General features: G+C 33.3%; 2 protein-coding genes and 2 pseudogenes across 3 annotated transcripts; all 4 read right to left on the reverse strand.

Annotated features, from left to right (window-relative positions):
- Nucleotides 1-382: 382 nt before the first annotated feature.
- On the reverse strand, nt 383-3,708 carry LOC129322604 (probable LRR receptor-like serine/threonine-protein kinase At3g47570; annotated as a pseudogene).
- A 5,999-nt stretch (nt 3,709-9,707) lies between these two features.
- LOC129284643 (probable LRR receptor-like serine/threonine-protein kinase At3g47570) lies at nt 9,708-16,513 on the reverse strand. 2 transcript variants are annotated; one of them, XM_054920168.1, is made up of 4 exons: nt 16,310-16,513; nt 12,791-12,950; nt 10,424-10,542; nt 9,708-10,295 (listed from the first exon to the last, which is right to left on the reverse strand). In XM_054920168.1, exons 3-4 carry the CDS (start codon nt 10,539-10,541, stop codon nt 9,889-9,891), a joined length of 525 nt encoding a protein of 174 aa, XP_054776143.1. In that variant the 5' UTR covers nt 10,542; nt 12,791-12,950; nt 16,310-16,513; the 3' UTR covers nt 9,708-9,888. The 2 variants fall into 2 exon arrangements, with proteins under 2 accessions (XP_054776143.1, XP_054776142.1); XM_054920167.1 differs by lacking the exon at nt 16,310-16,513 and having other exon boundaries at nt 12,791-13,129.
- LOC129322605 (putative receptor-like protein kinase At3g47110) lies at nt 10,549-13,094 on the reverse strand (annotated as a pseudogene).
- A 726-nt stretch (nt 16,514-17,239) lies between the features above and the next one.
- Nucleotides 17,240-17,957, reverse strand: LOC129322606 (uncharacterized). The gene is made up of 3 exons (XM_054968898.1): nt 17,746-17,957; nt 17,479-17,656; nt 17,240-17,368 (listed from the first exon to the last, which is right to left on the reverse strand). Exons 1-3 carry the CDS (start codon nt 17,955-17,957, stop codon nt 17,351-17,353), a joined length of 408 nt encoding a protein of 135 aa, XP_054824873.1. The 3' UTR covers nt 17,240-17,350.
- Between the last annotated feature and the right edge of the window lie 217 nt (nt 17,958-18,174).

The following is an 18,174-nucleotide window of genomic DNA, read 5'->3' on the forward strand; positions in this document are numbered from 1 at the left end:
ATCAGACAAGGGACGATGTGAAATAGAATGTAATAGCAAGATCAAAATGACAAAATAAATGCTTAGACGCTGTGTTTTGGTCAAAAGAAAAGTTCAGACGCTTAATAAAAACAGAAAACATGAGTTATATCTCATGAGAAACATGAGTGATATTTTAGATACTATGTTGTACTCACCGCGAAGTAAAAGAACTCTTGATGGAAATTAACTCCCTGACAACCTCCACTGCATTTATTCTTTCATGTGGTGATTCCACTGAACAAGCAAGTCCAATCCTAACTAAAGAGCATAGGCATTTCACCACATTAGGTTGGACCTGTATTAAATCCTCCAATGAGCCTTCTGATATCTGCATTCTATGTCAGATTCCCTAGGAAGAATACTAGGTCACAACTTCCAAAAGCTTATCTGGAAATGCAATTTCCACAAATTTATGAGGATTGTGACCGTCTTCACATATATCTGCGGTGGGCCTTTTTTTGGTTAGCATCTCTAAAATAAGAATGCCAAAACTATACATGTCACCTTGTATTGACACGTCGAGACCCATTCCATATTCTGAAATATGGTAATAATTTTGTTAGTTCCATAGCAACTCATCAAAATAAAATAGAAAAGCGAAAGTTTGAACTAAATGAATGTGACTTTATAGCAAAAAAATGAAAAATATTATATGATACCTGGAGGGAACATAACCCAATGGGCCCTTATTCCAATTGTGCTACTTTGTTTATTAATTTTTTTCCTCAATAGTTGAGAATATCCTGGCCAATCCAAAATCACTCAAATGAGCAACCATGTCGCCATCAAGAAGGACATTGCTTGGCTTCAAATCACAATGAACAAGAGGTTGCTCACATTCATGGTGAAGGTATTGTAATGCAGACGCAACATCGAGTAAAATATTTATGATTTGATCGAGGATCAAAATTCTTGGATGAACTTGATCTTTGGCACCTGGATGCAACCAATTTTCCAAGCTTCCATTCACCATGTACTCATAAACCAGAGCTTTAAATTCATGACCCTTGAAATCTATGCTGGAGCAACATGTAACAATTTTCACCATATTTCGATGTCTTTCTATTTTGAGCGAGTTACATTCAGCCACGAAACTCTTGTCAGCTCCCTTAATTTGAAGGTTGAGGACCTTTATTGCGACAACATCATGAGACTCAAGACTTCCCTTATATACAGAGCCAAATCTCCCAAATCCAATCATGTTGTTGGCTGAGAACCCATTCGTTGCATTGTGTAAACTTTGAAATGACACTTTGGGAAGCATGTCAATTGCCGGTGAATTGGAGGGATATTTCTTGCTTCTTTTCCTCTTATAATAATAAATAGCAAGAATGGAAGACAGTATCAAAAGAAAAGCCACCACACAACATATTGCTGCGACCAACCCAGAAGTATGATGTTTTCTTTCTCCCGTAACTTTAACAAGACATGGTGGTAGTTTTAGATCTGGAATTCCTCCACAAAGCTCACTATTCCCAGTCAATGATATTGCACTTGCATTGCTAAAGACACCTCTTTTTGGCACTTCACCATCCAACATGTTAAAAGAAACATTCAGGTATTCTAAAACGGAAATATCCTGCAATTCCTTTGGAACTGAACCAGACAAGTTATTTTCTGACAGGTCTAAGTATCGTAGACCTTTTAACGAAGCCAAAGATAAAGGGATGATTTCTTGGAAGAAGTTCCCCTGTAAAAAAAGGTACTCCAAGCTCTTGCAATCTCCTATCGTTTCTGGAATATTTCCAGGCAAATGATTATGGGAAAAATCCAGTTCATCAATATTTTTTAACTTTCCTACTTCCTTAGGGAGCTTACCACTAAACGAGTTATGAGACAAGTTCAGCAAGATCGATAAAGATGGAAGATCAAATATCTCTACAGGCATGGTGTTACTAAACTTGTTTCGTGACAGGTCAAGCTTCTGCAATTTTTGGCAATTTCTAATGCTTGGAGGAATTGGTCCTTCTAGCATATTACCTGACAAATCTAGATCAAACAACTGACTGAGGTTGCCTATAAAAGGTGTTATTTCTCCTGACAACCTATTCCCTACTAAATATAATGCTTGCATCTTTTGAAGCTTCCCAAAAGTAGTTGGGATCGTGTTGGTTAAATGATTATTGTCCATATCTATTACCCATAAGTTGACAAGATTTCCCAACGCTTCAGGAATTTCACCAGAGATTTGATTGTCTGATAAATAGAGTCCTTTCAAATGGGTGGACAAATTGCCAATGAAATTTGGTAGATGGCCTCCAAAATTGCTGGAACTCAATTCAATTGCTTTCAACTTACTACAATTGATCAAAGATTTCAAGAATTCCAAGTCTTTCGCAGAATTACTTCCCAGATCATTATGACCAATGTTTAGTACTGAAAGATCATGCGACTTTCCCAGATCTGGAACAAGCCCAGTCAAATGATTAGCCGCCAATGCAAGCCGTACAAGTCTAGAAGCATTGACTAGGGAAGTTGGGATAGGGCCTGAAAATTGATTCATATCAACTTCCACTAACTGGAGATTAGGGAGGGGTGAGAAACATATTGACTGGGAGAGACCCATTAAGTTGATTATTTGCAACCCCAAGCCAAGTAAGACTTGACAAATTGTAAATAGAAGAGGGAATTGTACCAGAAAGCTTGTTGGAACCTATAGCAATTGTTCCCAATTTTTGCAGGTGGCCTAATGTTTCAGGTACAGTCCCCTCCAAGTTATTCCGACCCAGAGAAAGAAGACGAAGGGAAGAAATATTCCCTATGGAAATTGGGATTTCACCCGTGAAATTGTTTACAGGTAGATATATTTCTTCAAGCTTTTGGAGAGAGTCAATCTCCATTGGTATTTTGCCAATGAGATGATTCCCTCCAAATGAGAAGTACCTGAGGTTAGAGCAACTTGTGACGTTAACAGGAAATTCTCCTGTCAACGTATTATTTTCCAGATAAAGTTCCTGCAATCGAAACAAGTGACCGAATTCTTGTGGGATCTCTCCATGAAACTTATTGGCACCAAGAGAGATGTATCTGATGAAGGAGAGATTGCCAATGAAGGGTGATAAAGTACCAGACAATTGATAATCTTCTAACACCAACCGAGTAACTCTGTGATGCTTGTGGCCGCAAGTGATTCCATGCCAGTTGCAGAAGTGTGTTGAAGCATTCCAAGAGTCCAAGATATGATAGGGATCTTCGGATATTGATTCCTTGAATTTGAGCAAGGACAAGTGATCAGTTTTGTTTCCCAATGATGGTGATGAAGCAGCTCCTCTGCAAGATTGAAAGATCAAAGTAAAGAAAAGAAGCAAGTGAAGGTTTGGGACCAAACCGGAAAAGGTTTCATTTTGTTGAGAAACACGAGGCTCCGCGTTGAGTGGTCTTTGTAAGTTAAGTGGTATGGAACTAAGTGGAAGCACACAGTTGTTCTCTAATTTTAGTCGGACTTAAATAATGGAGGCCACATTATTTTCTATTTAGAGAGAGAGAGAGATAATAGTTTTTCTTTTATAATTTAGTTCATATTTTTTATATCAAATATAATCTCAACATTCGCCACTATAGAGGTTGGCATTAATGATCAAAGGTAAGAAGACCAGAAAGACTCTTATCTTACCCATTTGGGTAGGTTTAATTTTCTCTCTAATGTCACCCTAATCAGTGTCATCTAAAGTCTCACTTGACAGGCATGTTCATTCAATCCTTATTACAAGATCGAGATCCTATCGTGCTTGGGGCTATTTCATTGTGTGCTTGGAACTACGTTGAATTTGTGGTTCCGAATATTATTCACCCAAAAGCAACAATTTGTCGAGCAAACATGTTTAATTTCCAAATGCTATCATAATTGAGCCAAACACACTCTAACTTGGGAGAATTACACATAGGTCCTAGATAAAAAAAATTATTTACTCATAAGTCTCATCCACCTATAAAAACTGAAATTTAACATGTAATAGAAGTTTATAAATGGACTGAAATAATTAATTTCTTTATTTGGCACCTGTTTATAATTTTTCCTTTTAATTATGATTTAACAAGTCTCGTCTACTACTTGTTTCCTCCACATGATAATGATACTTCAATTTCTAAAAGAAGCTCAAACTTTTGACAAATTCAAATAATTAAATTGTACGTTTCACAATATTAGATGATGAAAATAACGAGTACTGGCTCCGGCAGTGAGGTCGTTGTAAATTGGTCACTGTCATTCCAAGCCAGTGACATTTCCTTTTTCTTTTAATATTATATTTACAGTGTATATTAATTGTTCTAACCAATTCCACTCGATTTCTAATCTAATATATTCCTACATATTTTTAATATATTTTGATAGAACATATTTTTTTAATATTATTATGACTTAATAACTAACCATTTCTCCATTCTTTGCACACACGCATGTGGACCTGTGCGTTAGAGTATTACTCCAAGCATGAAGTTTCTAGATGTAACATTAGTCATGAATAATATGATCATCTTACACTTTATGATATGCATGGAAAACATATTTAAGTTTAAAAACAACTTAATTTAAATAAAAAATAAGGAGTATATAAGTTTTTATTAGAAAAAAAAGAATATAGTGATGAATTGATCAAGTTGTGTGAAGAGAATGAAATGAAAAAAAAAATACTCATAATAAATAAAAGATTTTGCAAACGAAGTAACAGTGATTTGAAAAGAAAAATATTAACATGGTATATACTTGTTGGTGATACGAAGACATTCAATTGAAAATGTCTATTTTGAGCACTTACGATGACTGTGACCATTTCCTACTAAAATTATTACGTAAAGACTTTTTTGATCAAGTCCCTATTAAAAATAGTGATTGCGCTAGGTGACTCTGTCCAATACTGAAGTCATTTTTTAAAAAGATCAGAATTCAGAAGTTTTTTAAAATAGTTCCTCAAATAATCATATTTTTATCCTTAATATTTTAAAAATTAAATAAATATCTCAAAATTTCAAGAAATCCTTTTTCCAAAAAAAAAATGAAGCAAACAGGCTTTAATGGTTTGATATGGGAGATGATAGATTTAATGTGATCATAGGTTTTTTTTTTTTTTTTACATTTACAGATATCTTCTTATTAGATATAATCATATTTAAAATACTATCAAGCATTATTATGTATGGACATCTTTTTTAACAAGAATTCAAACATTAATTCACCATATTATAAAAAACTAGTTGATTCCGCTAGACCCAACTACATTGATGTAATCATAGTTTTTTAAGTAGTTTAGTAATGTGATTAATATAATCAATCTTGGATCCCTCACAAGTGGCGAGTCAAAGTTTGAATCTCCTTTAAGAGAAATGTCCACATTTAGTATCCGACCATAACTAAATCATGATTACCTCTAATATTAAAAGGATATGCGGATAACCAAAAAATATAATTAATCTTACTATTTGCGTATTTTTTTTTTGTCAGCATTTAACATTCTTAACATTCTGGTAGTACTCTTAGATCGATTTATTTTTAAAAGGAAATAATACTTTTAAGAAAAAATATTTTTTATCAATTGCTAAATGATTTGATACCCCTATTAGCTTACAAAAAAAACGGTAGTTCCTAATAATGCCATTCTTAATAAGCGAGAAATTGATATGTATTTTCTCTTTTCCCTGTTATAAAGAACTTTCAATTACTTCACTAAAACTAACAAATGGAAGTTAACTAATTAAATATGTCATAAAATAAAAAAAATTGATTAAAAATCAACCATAACCATGTGCAGTACTCAGAAAGATATAAAATCAACAGCGGCTGAACATCCCAAATCCCTCAAAACTTGATTTTAAACCTATTTTATGCAATCTCCCATCTAATCTAAGTAGGCTCTATAATTAACTTTACTAAAATCCCATTTCGTTTTCTAGTCAATTTTAAGTTCTCTTTGGATAACACCTTCCAAATTTTAAATTTGTTTTTGGGAGAATTTCAAGGTAACATCTGTATGAGAAGAAAAAATTAGAGCTTTTGCAAAAGAACCTTTGAAATGAAAAAATAAAAAATAGACAGACTGTAATAACCTATAAAGTTTTGTGAAAAAAATTAAAAAATTATATTAAATATATAATAAGGTGTATTAATTATAGTTATATTAATTTTGGGATCATTATGATAAGAAGAAGTGTTGGTGTAGTGGAAGGAGCATGCAATCCAATCATCAGGTTTCAAATTCGAATTTGACTAAGACCCAAAAAGGGGATTTTACTTTGTTTTTGTTTTTTGAAATTACCAAATTGCCCCTTTTCAATCTAATAAGGCTTCTCGTCCCTTTTCTTCGATTGTTCAAGATTTGTCCAGAGAGAGAAGTGCTCTGCCTCATGCTTCATTCCTTCACTCTTCCTCTGCGTCTCCGATTCCTTCCTTTTTGTTTTCAGCCATCACCGGCGTGAGCTTTGATTGCCGATCTGTCATAGCTGGCTGGAGTGAGAGCTCGTTTTCTGTTGTTGGAAGTCAAACAAAAATCTCTTCCTTCTTCCTTGTACGAGCTCAGTGTTTCACTGGGTTGAGGTATAGATTATGGGAATCATTTTGCTTGTGCTGCTGTCGAGTTTTATTTCTATTATGTTCTTGGTTATAATGCTTCTTCTCTCTACTCGATTCTCGCTGTTACTCTGTTCCTGTAAACTCTGTCCAAGCATTGCTAACGGGTGGAAGAAGCTGAAGCAACACTGATTCTGGTTTTTTTTCCTTTCTCTTGAACGGTGCTGCATCTTTCACTGTTCCTTGCTCAGCTGGAGATTCCATCTTCTCTCCCTGTTTGGTTGGCAATCTCTTGATCTCTCCCTCTTTCGCTGTTATTGGTGATTAAGGTGAGGATTTTTGAGCACTCTTCCTTTGTTGAGCCGTATGAGAGGGAGTGTGAGTTGATGGCTGAAATTATAGAGTTCTTTGATATAACCTTGTTGCTGCTGTATGTTGTAAGAAGAAGGTTCAAATTTGAGCTGAAACATGACTTAAGACTTGGTAGTGATATATATATGGGTCATAATTTTGGAGTTAAATTAATTTTATTTGAAATAGTTGATGCAAAGAATTTATTGAGGTTAAATTGGAAGAGAATAGCTTTGATAATTACTTGAATATTGGCTTCATTAAGATGTCTACCGAAATGTGTGAAATAATTTTAAAGCATAAATTTTGGTTTTGAATTTTAAGTGATAATGATTGATATAGGAAAAGTAGAAGGAAGTCTTTATAAAGTAAAGACGATTTGTTAAATTTTGTTTAATAATATACTTATAAGATGTGTGGAAGATGAGGATCCTAACAGAAATTGAAGAAAAAATATTGTGAGAATCTGGAATTTCAACAAATAAGTGAATAGCATTCCCTTTAATTTATTTTATTGTCATAGACTTTTATTGAACCATTTTATTTTTATGAATTATATTAATTTTGAAAATTATGAAATATTGGTAAAGGACAAATGAATTATGATATGTGAATTTATTTATTATCAAAAAGTGTATTCCCAAGGTTGATAAAAGCACTCATGTATGATTGTTAAGTTTTGAAATGTATTGACTACTCAAGTACTGTAAGTTTGGTGTAATAGCTATAAAGTATAGTTTTTACAAAATTTAAGATTTGAAACAACTCATGCAAGTTTGACATTGAGAATGAAAATTTTATTATAGCAATAATTATTTTTCTTGCAGGTTTGAAACATAGTTTTTAAAGGATTCTAAACAGAACACTGTTGCTAATGACAGTTTCGTTAGCCCGTAGTGCGCTGTGGTTAACATTAGCTAGTTTATTTCATGAGCTTTGCTCTCACATTTGGTATTCGTGGGCTTTGTACCTGTGTTTGATTCCGTGATCTAAGCCGCATTTGGTTACTTACCCTCGTGGACAGTATGTCCACGTTTGTTTCATAGCTTTGGCTACGTTTGGTTATTTACCCTCATGGACTGATGTGTTCACATTTGTTTTTGTGGCATAAGTCACGTTTGGTTACTTACCCTCGTGGACTATGTGTTCATGTTTGTAATCTGTTCTGTTGAGTTCTCAAAATTTAAAATGTTGATTAAAGTGTTTTCAAAATTTACATGATTTTAGCTAACAATTTTACCACTTTGAATTATATGTGAGTAAACTGTTTTCTTTAAGCATTATAGTATAAATTTTTTTCAACTTACTCATATTTTACTATTATGGTTATAACTTACAGGTTTATAAAATTTTGAGGAATTATTTTAATTAGTTAGCACCATTATTAGAGTTTGTTTATTTTAAATTTTAAGAATTTTACCAGAGAAATACTATTCACTAAAAAACTTATTTTGATCTCAAATTTGTTAACTGACGCTGATTCCCTTGACCTCTGAAGGGCAAACCAGCTGCAGTGGATGAAAATTTTTGATTGGTACTGTTGCTTTTAATGTAAATATATTTTTTAACAATTAGCTTAAAGTAAAAGTGATTTGATTATTTTTTTCTTTTATAAAAATTTATTAGTTTAAAGGGATGTGTGAGTGGTCACCCTCTATTTTTAGGGCTTGACACAGACATTAGATGTTTTTGTGAAAATCGGGCTTCCATTCACCATTAGCTTGAGGGTAATGGCTTCTCTTCCTGCATCATCGCGATCTCCTGTCTGAACTCTCACAACGTATTGGAATTGCTCCCGCATGCAATCCCATTTCGATCAACATCTAGAATCAGACATGTAACACAATACTAAGTAGATGAAAGCTTGCAACCCATGGGTGAAACCAAACTAATATTGGATCAAGAGAAGAAAGCAACTTACAGTTACAGATATGGCTATTGCAACGAAGCTGATGAGTGAGAGCAGAAAAAAAAGACGAGACATTGCATCTCTGAGAGCCATATTTTTTATAAGGATGATGAGGAGCTTAAACAACCTTTGCAGCTATACGCCTTTATGTAGAACACATGCATGCACGTCTGTCCAGCAGGACGAGTATTATTATGTGATGAACCTAATGAATATACACAGTGAAACTTATGTGATGTTCAATCCAATTCGGTAGGTGCATCGCATAATACTTTTTTTTAAATATGCATAATAAAACTCTTGTCCAGATATCCGTTAATTTATGTCCAATCCAACTCCACAGTCAAACCCCCAACAAGATTAATTGTTTGTACCCACGTCGCATATGGATAATATATAATGAAACGTACTTTGAAGTTGATTTCAAGTGTGGTATATTGGTATAGATACTTTCTAGATTAAATTGAGGCTGATGAAAATCATGAGCCCGTTATCATTTTATAATGTGGAATGTCAGACTTTTGTTGTCATATCCTCCCACTATCAACTACAGGCTAGCTCTCGCTTCTGTGGTTTGAACCAGTTCACGGCAGTTCCGAGAGAATTACCGAGGAGAAATTTTCTAAAAAATTATTTTTTTATAGAATGAATTTCCATTATATTAATTCATAAATATGACATACTCTACATTTCTCAAAAAGATGTTGCAATAAAAAATTATAATTATTAACCATTCCCAAAAGCTAAGTTTAGATGCATAATAGACACAAACAATTGTAATTTTGAACATTTGAATAAACTTATAAAAAGGTTGTCCCCCAACAAAACTAATAAAAAGGTATGTTATGAGTTCCAAAAACCTAAATTTTGAAGAAAAAAATCCTCATGCTTTAAGAAAAGATGGAATTACTCAGGACGCCAATATAATATAAATGTATACTAGAAAAACAACTTGAGCAAATTCAAGGAACTCCAGAAGTTTGAATGTAAGGGCGATTACAAATTCAAAGGCATAAAAATTTAAGTGATGATGATGAAACATCTAAATCACGCACAAACTGATTATGGCCACGTGGACAATTACCATCCTTCATTATGCAATCTTTTAGCCTCTATTATTCTCTCCAGAAGGAAAATAATTTCTTCTGATTAGACTTAGTTCCTTGATGACATCCATCCCACTCATCCTTTCATGTGGCGATTCCATTGAACAAACAAGTCCAATCCTAAATAAAGAAATTAAGCATTTCTCTACATTTGGATGGATCATTGTTATGTTCTCTAATGATTCTCGTGATGTTACCGCTTCATGTTCTAATTCTCTGGAGAAAATAGTAGGGTTCACAATCTGCAAAAGCTTATCAGGAAATGCCCTTTTCACGTATTCATGGATATTTTGACCATCTTTAAACATATTTTCCATGGGTCTTCTACCTGTAAGCATCTCTAAAACAAGAATGCCAAAACTGTACATGTCACCCTGTCTTGATACCTCGAAACCCATTCCATATTCTGCAGTAGTGTAAGTTTGTTATTTCTCATGTAAAATCATCAAATATAAATATAAATTTAAAAGGAAAAGCCTTTTTAAAAAAATTGCATTTTTCAACTTTCAAGGCCAAAAAATTATTAAATGGCACCTGGAGGAAGATAGCCAAATGTACCCTTGATTCCAATCGTGCTGCTTTGCTTATTAGAATTGCCTTCAACAATTGAGAGTAGTCTTGCTATTCCAAAATCATTCAAATGAGCAACCATGCTGCCATCAAGAAGGATATTACTTGGCTTTATATCACAATGAACAAGAGGTTGCTCACATTCATAGTGAAGACAGTGTAAAGCAGAAGAAACATCAACAAAAACATTCAATATTTGATCAAGGAGCAAATTTCTTGGATTATACTCTGCATTTTCTGTATTATTAGGATTTCCAAGCTTCCATTCACCATATACTCATAGACTAGAGCTTTGAATTCTAGTCCCTTGTAATCAATGCTGGAGCAACATGTTAAAATCTTTACCAGATTTCGATGCCTTGTATTTTTAAGTGCATTACATTCGGCCACAAAACTCTTCTAGGCTCCCCTGATTTGAAGGTTGATTACCTTTATTGCAACTTCTTCAGATTCCAATCGGCACTTATATACAGAGCCTACACTCCCAGATGCTATCAAATGGTTGATAGAGAACCCATCAGTAGCATTGTGTAACTTTTGATATGATACTTTTGAAAGCATGTCAATTGATGGTGAATCTGAAGAATATTTGTTGCTTCTTTTCCTAAGATGATAAATGGCAACAATAGATAATAGAAGAAGAAATGCAGTCACACCACATACAGATACTATCATCTTGAAATTAGGATGTTTTCTTTCTCCCACAAATTCGAGAGGGCAAGGTGGGAGTCCTAGCTTTGAAATGCCTCCACAAAACTTATTATTTCCCATAAGTGTTATTGCACTTGCATTGCCAAAGACACCTTCATTTGGTACCTCCCCTTCAAGCATGTTGAAGGAAACATTTAGGTACGTCAAATAAGTAATATCCTGTATGCCTTTTGGAATTGATCCAGACAAGTTATTCTGTGACAAGTCTAGATATCTGAGACCTTTTAATGAAGCCAAAGATAAGGGGATCCTTTCTTGAAAGAAATTCCCTTGCAACAAGAGATACTCTAGGCTTTGGCAATCTCCAATGGATTGAGGAATATTTCCATACAGACGATTGTGTGAGACATCCAATTGACCAATATTTTTAACTTCCCTACCTCCTCAGGGAGATCATCACTAAAAGAATTGTATGACAAGTTCAGTAATTGATAAAGATGAAAGGCTCATCATCTGGACTGGTATAGCTCTATTAAAATTGTTTTGTGACATATCAAGATATTGTAAACTTTCACAATTCCCAATACTTGGAGGAACTTGGCCTTCTAACTCATTATGTGACAAATCTAGGTGAAATAGCCAAGTGAGATTGCCTATGAAGTGTGTTATTTCTCCAGAAAATTGATTTCCACTCAAAGACAAGTATTGCATTTATTGAAACTCCCCGAAAGTGATTGGGATGATGCCAGTGAAATAATTCATGTCCATTTCTAGGAACGTCAGGTTAATGAGGTTTCCAAATACCGCAGGAATTTTGCCAGATATTTGATTATACGAAAGATAAAGTGATGTGAGTTGAGTAGACAAATTACCTATGGTATTTGGTAAATAGCCCCCAAAGTTATTTTGCGAGAATGCTAGCACGTTCAACTTGCTGCAGTTTCTCAAAGAAGTTAGAAACTCCTTGTCTTTAGAAGAATTACTTCCCATACTATTATAAGCGAACTCTAGAAAGTAGAGTCGCGCAACTTTCCAAGATTTGGAATTTGCCCTACAAAGTTATTTCCTCCTATAGAGATTTGTGCAAGCGTTGTTGCATTTACAATGGATGTTGGGACAAGACCTGAGAATTGATTGCCTTTAAGACCCATGTATTGGAGATTTGGGAGGTTGATGAACATGTTGGCTGGGAGAGAGCAATTAATTTGATTTAAAAAACTCCAAGTAGATAGAGAGATGACAAGTTGTAAAGAGAAGAAGGAATTGCACCAGAAAGCTTGTTGTCGCCTACAGTAAAAAATCTCAACTTTTGTAGAATGCCTATTTCTTCAAGGATACTCCCTTCCAGGTTATTACCGGCCAATGAAAGAAAAGCAAGGGAAGAAAGATTCTACATGGACATTGGGATTTTCCCACTTAAGTTGTTTTTAGGAAGAAGTAATCTTTCAAGCTTATGGAGATAGCTGATCTCCATCGGTATCTTGCCAGTTAGATTATTTCCACCAAATGATAAGTTCCTGAGCTAAGAGCAATTTGTGATGTTGATAGGAAATTTCTCACTTAGTGTATTGTTGCTAATGAAAAGTGTTTGCAACCGAAACAAACAACCTAATTCTTATGGGATTTCTCCGTGAAACATATTGTTGTCAAGAACAATGACTCTTAGGAAGGAGAGATTACCAATATGGGGAGTTATAGATCCACGCAAGCCATATCCATTTAACCGCAGCTCTATAACTCTATGATGCTTGTGGCCACAAGTGACTCCGTGCCAGTTGTAGAAGTGTGCAGTTGCATTCCAAGAGTCCAAGATATGGTGTGGATCGTCAGATATTGATTCCTTGAATTTGAGTAAAGACAGGTGGTCAGTGTCATTTCCCAATGAAGAAATAGCTTTGCAAGGAGGAATGATGAAAGCAAAGAAGAGAAACAAGCGAAGGCATATAGGCAAAATGGGGAGAAACATGACAGATGAAGGCTTCATTTGATTGATTGAGAAACACAAGCTAGGCTACTTTGAGAGAGCCCTTTGTAAGGGAATTGGCTTGCAACTAGTGGAAACATTCATATTTGTTTATGATATTATAGTCCGACTTCAATGGTGGAGGCCACATATTGTTTTATTTGTAGTTAAATTAGTATATGGAACAGAAGTATCGCCTCAGTCCATTGCGCCGTCATGGAAAGTTTGAAGAAAAAAGCCAAATTTTGTCATGGCAACAATCGGTGGCTCCTTTGTTTTTTTCCTTTCAAGTTGTGGTCACTTTTCTAGTTGCCTTCTGATTTAAAATAAAAAATAGTAACTGTCTTTTCCAAAATCTTTCCGCACAAAGTTTATCGCCATGCAACGACGGACCCAAATTCCCTACCCATCCCTGTCCTGCAAATTTAAAATATTTTTATATATTTTTATTTTATATTTATTAAAATAAAAATTTATAAAAATTATAAAATAATTTTAATAATCTTTTTATTTTAATTTGATCTAGATTTAATTTAAAGAGTTTAATTTAATATTAAAATTTTTATAATTGTTATATATTGACTATCTAAATATACTGTGTATAATCCAGATTTCTGACACAATCCAGATTTATTCTAACATTAATTTGGACTGTGCAGAATACATCTAAATAATCAATATATATCAATTATAAAAATTATAATATTAAATTGAACCTTCTAAATTAAATCTAGACCATATTAAAAATAAAAAATTTTATTAAAATTATTTTATAATGTCTGTAGATTTTTATTTTAATAAATATAATATATAACAATACTTGAAATTTGGATGATCCAAATTTCATTACATAGATGACCACAATTGTGATAAGTAGGGAAACCAGTTCCATGCAATGACTAAAGCCAAAGTCTTTCTCTTGGTAGTTGGTATGATATTCATTTTATTTTGATTATTATGAAATAATATTATATCAAAATAATTATTTTTCACTATTTTTAAAATAGTTTGGGAAACTTTAGTTAGAACTCCCAACAATAAAAAACTAAGTTAAAGGTTCAAGTCTGATCTTCACAATGTACTAAAAAAACACTTTTGTCACGCCTCGAAAATAAAAGATGACTGACATGCGTGCGAACTATATGATACATTCCTGTAAGCCTTAAAATAAAAATTCATTCCGTTTAAAAATAATAATCAAATTATATATAAATTCTAACACTTTTAATATTAATTATCACAAGAAGACTTCAACGTTTTCGTAGAAATTTCGACAGAACCTCCCTTATAAATAAGATCTCCCGAAAATTTAAAAAAAAAATTCACAGAATACAATACCAATTAGGAGCTTAGCTCCTTCCAGCCAATAACAATATATAATCAAAATAAAATCCTAACAACAATTTATGTGGAGCAATTAATCCTTCCTCTAAATTAAAATACATAAAACTTAAATATTTACATCAAAGGTAACAATATCAAAGATAATTTTCACCCAATATAGCTGTATTGTCCTTTTGAGGTCGGCAGTAGGATCAGCGTCAGTTAATGAATTTAAGACCAAATTAAATTTTTCAGTGAATAGCATCCTCAAAACATAATTTAAAAAAATTAAAATAATAAACTCAAATAATCATGTAAAATAATTGAAAAGATGATAATTCAACATAATAACTTCATAAATCTGTAAATCATAATCATAACCATCAAATGAGAGTGAATTGAAAATACTTTATTTTATCTTGGTTAAAGAAAACAAATTACTCGTACACAAATCAAAATAGTGCACTTGATAATTGAATCATTGGAATTTCGAATGTCAAGTTAACCAAAATTCAAATTTTTAAGGACTTACAGAACAGGTAACAAACATGGACACATAGTCCACGAGAGTAAATAACCAAACGCAGTTTATGCCACGAAAACAAACATGGACACACAGCCCATGAGGATAAATAACCAAACACAGCCGAAGTTACGAAACAAACGTGCACACATAGTCCACGAGGGTAAGGCTAACCAAACGCGGCTTAAGGCCACGAAATCAAACGCGGGTAGAAAGCCCACGAATAACAAACGTGCGAACAAAGCCTACGAAACAAACTAACTAGTTATTAACCACAGCGCTACAGGCTAACAGAACTGCCGCTAGCAGCAGTGTTCTATTTTGAGTCCTCTTAAAAATCACATTTCAAACATGCGAGAAAAATAATTATTTCTGCAATAAAATTTTTGTTCTCAATGCCAAACTCACCTGAATCATTTCAAATCTTAAAATTTGCCAAAATAATACTTCATAGCTAAAGTAAAAACTTGCACTAATTAAGTAACCAAGAAATTCCAGAGTTTAATAAACAAAATGCCTTTATCAATCTTGGAAACATATTTCTTGAAAATAAATAAATAAATACACATATCATAATTTAAGTATCCTTCATCAATATTTCATAATTTCTAAAACTAATATAATTCATAAGAGAAAAATATTTTAGTAAAAGACTATTAAAAATAAATTAAATATCTAAAATTTTCAAAATTCAAATTTCTCCTCTCATCTTTAATTAAATTTCTCCCCTTCCAAACTCCATATAAATCATATTAAAATTTTATTTAACTCTCAACCAATACAATAATTCCTTTTTCCAAGCTCACTCATCACCAATATTAAACTATAATACATTTGAATTTTTTTTAAATCCTCACTAGTATTTGGTCAAGGCACCAAACATAAATTATTTTCAATCTCCTCATAAAAATGTTAGCATTCAATATTTTCTCAACAACTATCCATCTTCAAAATTCAAAAAAATCACATTATAAATTCCATAGACAAATATCCTTTACAACATTCGAATTAAATTTCATACTTCCCACAATAACTAATGAATCTCCATAAATACTCAAAAATCAAATTCAATTTCAGCTAATAAGCACTTCAATAACCATCTTATAATCACCATTCCTCAAGCTTCATATCTCATTTCTTCTAACATAATCCTAACCAATTCTTCATTATCAACCAATTTAAACAAAATAAATTTAACTCAAAATTAACCCATATGTATATCATTATCAACTTTTAAGATAATTTTTAGATCAAAAATTTGAATTTCCTCCCCTCTACAACAGTACGGCAACAGTAAGGCACAAAAAAACTGTAATCTCACGCGCAACAACAACAGAGCACACTTACACTCACAGCAGAACCAACAATGAAAAGTTTTGAATCTTCTCACCTAAACCCAGCAGAACAGAACAAAAAAAAGGAGTAGGATGAGGTAGCCGAAGTGTAGCCAAACTGAGAAGAGGATTAGAAAAGAAGATGCTCAAGCAACAGATGAAGCTCTCCCCACGATAGTGACGAGCTATTTCAGAAAGGGAGAGGACAGTTGAAAGTTCAAAAACCTTGAGCACCAAACTTTTTTGCTTCTCACACAGACCACCCGTGGCCTTCACATCAGCGATCAACGGTAACAGAAATCAGAAAAGAAACAGAATAGAAACAAGAAAAAAGCAGAAGAAGAAGAAAACAACAGCAAACTCACGGTGAGTTGAGACCCACGCCAGCAACACTGGAACGTTGGAGGGGATGGACAAATTGATAGAGTTGAGAGTTAGTCAGAACTTCTTCTCTATCGGTGAACTCTAGAAGAATCAAAAAGAAAGGTGAAGATTTTTATCAGATTTAGAGGAAGGGCTATTTTGTAATTTCATAAGGCAAAAGGCAGGAAAAAAATAAAACATCAGCATTCTGAGATTCAAGCTCAAGACATGATGGGAGTAGTACCAACCAATGTTTTAAAACCCAGACCAGACAGCGAACCAGAAATGTCAGCAGTCACGGGTCTCATAGTTCAACTGGTCGGACCGACGGTCGGACCGGCAACCTAATAATTAAATAAAAAATAACATATATATATATATATATTTAAAATACCACCCAAGTCTTTAATATAACAAGCTAGCAAAAATATACCACCACCTAAGTCTTTCAAAACACCTAAGTCATTAATACAACAAAAACACCATAATATGTTCTGGTCAAGTCATTAACATAATGCAACAAGTTCACAAGTACAACAATCTACAATTCACAAGCCAAACATTATAAGATAACTAATAATTTCATTACTTGCCAAAGATATTGGCAGATCTTTGTCAATCCACTTGATTAATCCAGGCATGGTTAGGCTCGAAAGCATCAGCATCTGCGTTGTAACTATCATCATCTTCCTGAGCAAATGATCCTAAATCAATCCCTTTTCCCTCTACCACATTCACTCTTTGTTGATCATCTTCATAAAAAAATGCATCAAAGTAATCAAACTAGATTAAAGCATTCTTAAGAGCAATATAATAAAAGTGAAGCATGTAATAAAGCTCTCAAGAAATTTCAAATTCAAACCTTCCTCTTCCTGTTGCGAAATAATAGCTCTTGGTAGTGTTTGCTCATCATAAGGAGATCTCCTTCTATCTCATCAGCATGAAGTAAAGAAGGATCATCTTCTTCCATTACCCAATACTCAATTTTATCAATACTTTCAAAATCAACAGGATCAGTTTCTTTTCTCTTATTAGCAACTCTAAAATACACATGACAATAGAAAACTATAAGAATTCATTCATCCAATCTTTATGAATGCAAATAAACACAAAGCTTTAAATAATATACCTATTCTTTAAGCGAAAATTGTAATGAACATATACAAGATCATTCAACCTTTGATGCTCTAATCTATTCCTTTTCTTGGAGTGTATTCTTTCAAAGATACTCCAATTTCTTTCACAACCTGATGAAGATGCAGTTTGACTTAACAATTTAATGGCTAAGTTTTTAACATTCGGACAACTACTTGTAAAATATCGCCACCATTCATCTACCATATTAAAGATAAAGTTAGTGGAAGAGATTTTACAAATAAAGCTGCAAGATAATAAATATGAAAGATAAATATATAAATCTTTACTTTACCAGGTCGCATTGATTTTGCAGATTAAATAGCCAATGGATGACTAAAGCTACCACTCTTTTCCTGATATTATGTGCCTTCTTACAAAAACTTGGTCTTATTAAAAGAGACTTTCTTATCTATAACAGTAA

This window comes from Prosopis cineraria, unplaced genomic scaffold (assembly GCF_029017545.1).
Source record: "Prosopis cineraria cultivar Desert tree isolate PC_DT_omini unplaced genomic scaffold, ASM2901754v1 PC10, whole genome shotgun sequence".
Classification (NCBI taxonomy): Eukaryota; Viridiplantae; Streptophyta; class Magnoliopsida; order Fabales; family Fabaceae; genus Prosopis; species Prosopis cineraria.

Bases quoted from the DNA above. Each gene is read 5' to 3' on its own strand.
- LOC129284643 (XM_054920168.1), bottom strand. From the start codon at position 10,541: ATGGTTGCTCATTTGAATGATTTTGGAATAGCAAGACTACTCTCAATT. The intron at 10,296-10,423 runs GTGCCATTTAAT...ACACTACTGCAG, and splicing joins ATTTGGCTATCTTCCTCCAG to AATATGGAATGGGTTTCGAG.
- LOC129322606 (XM_054968898.1), bottom strand. From the start codon at position 17,957: ATGGTAGATGAATGGTGGCGATATTTTACAAGTAGTTGTCCGAATGTT. The intron at 17,657-17,745 runs GTATATTATTTA...TGTGTATTTTAG, and splicing joins AATTTTCGCTTAAAGAATAG to AGTTGCTAATAAGAGAAAAG.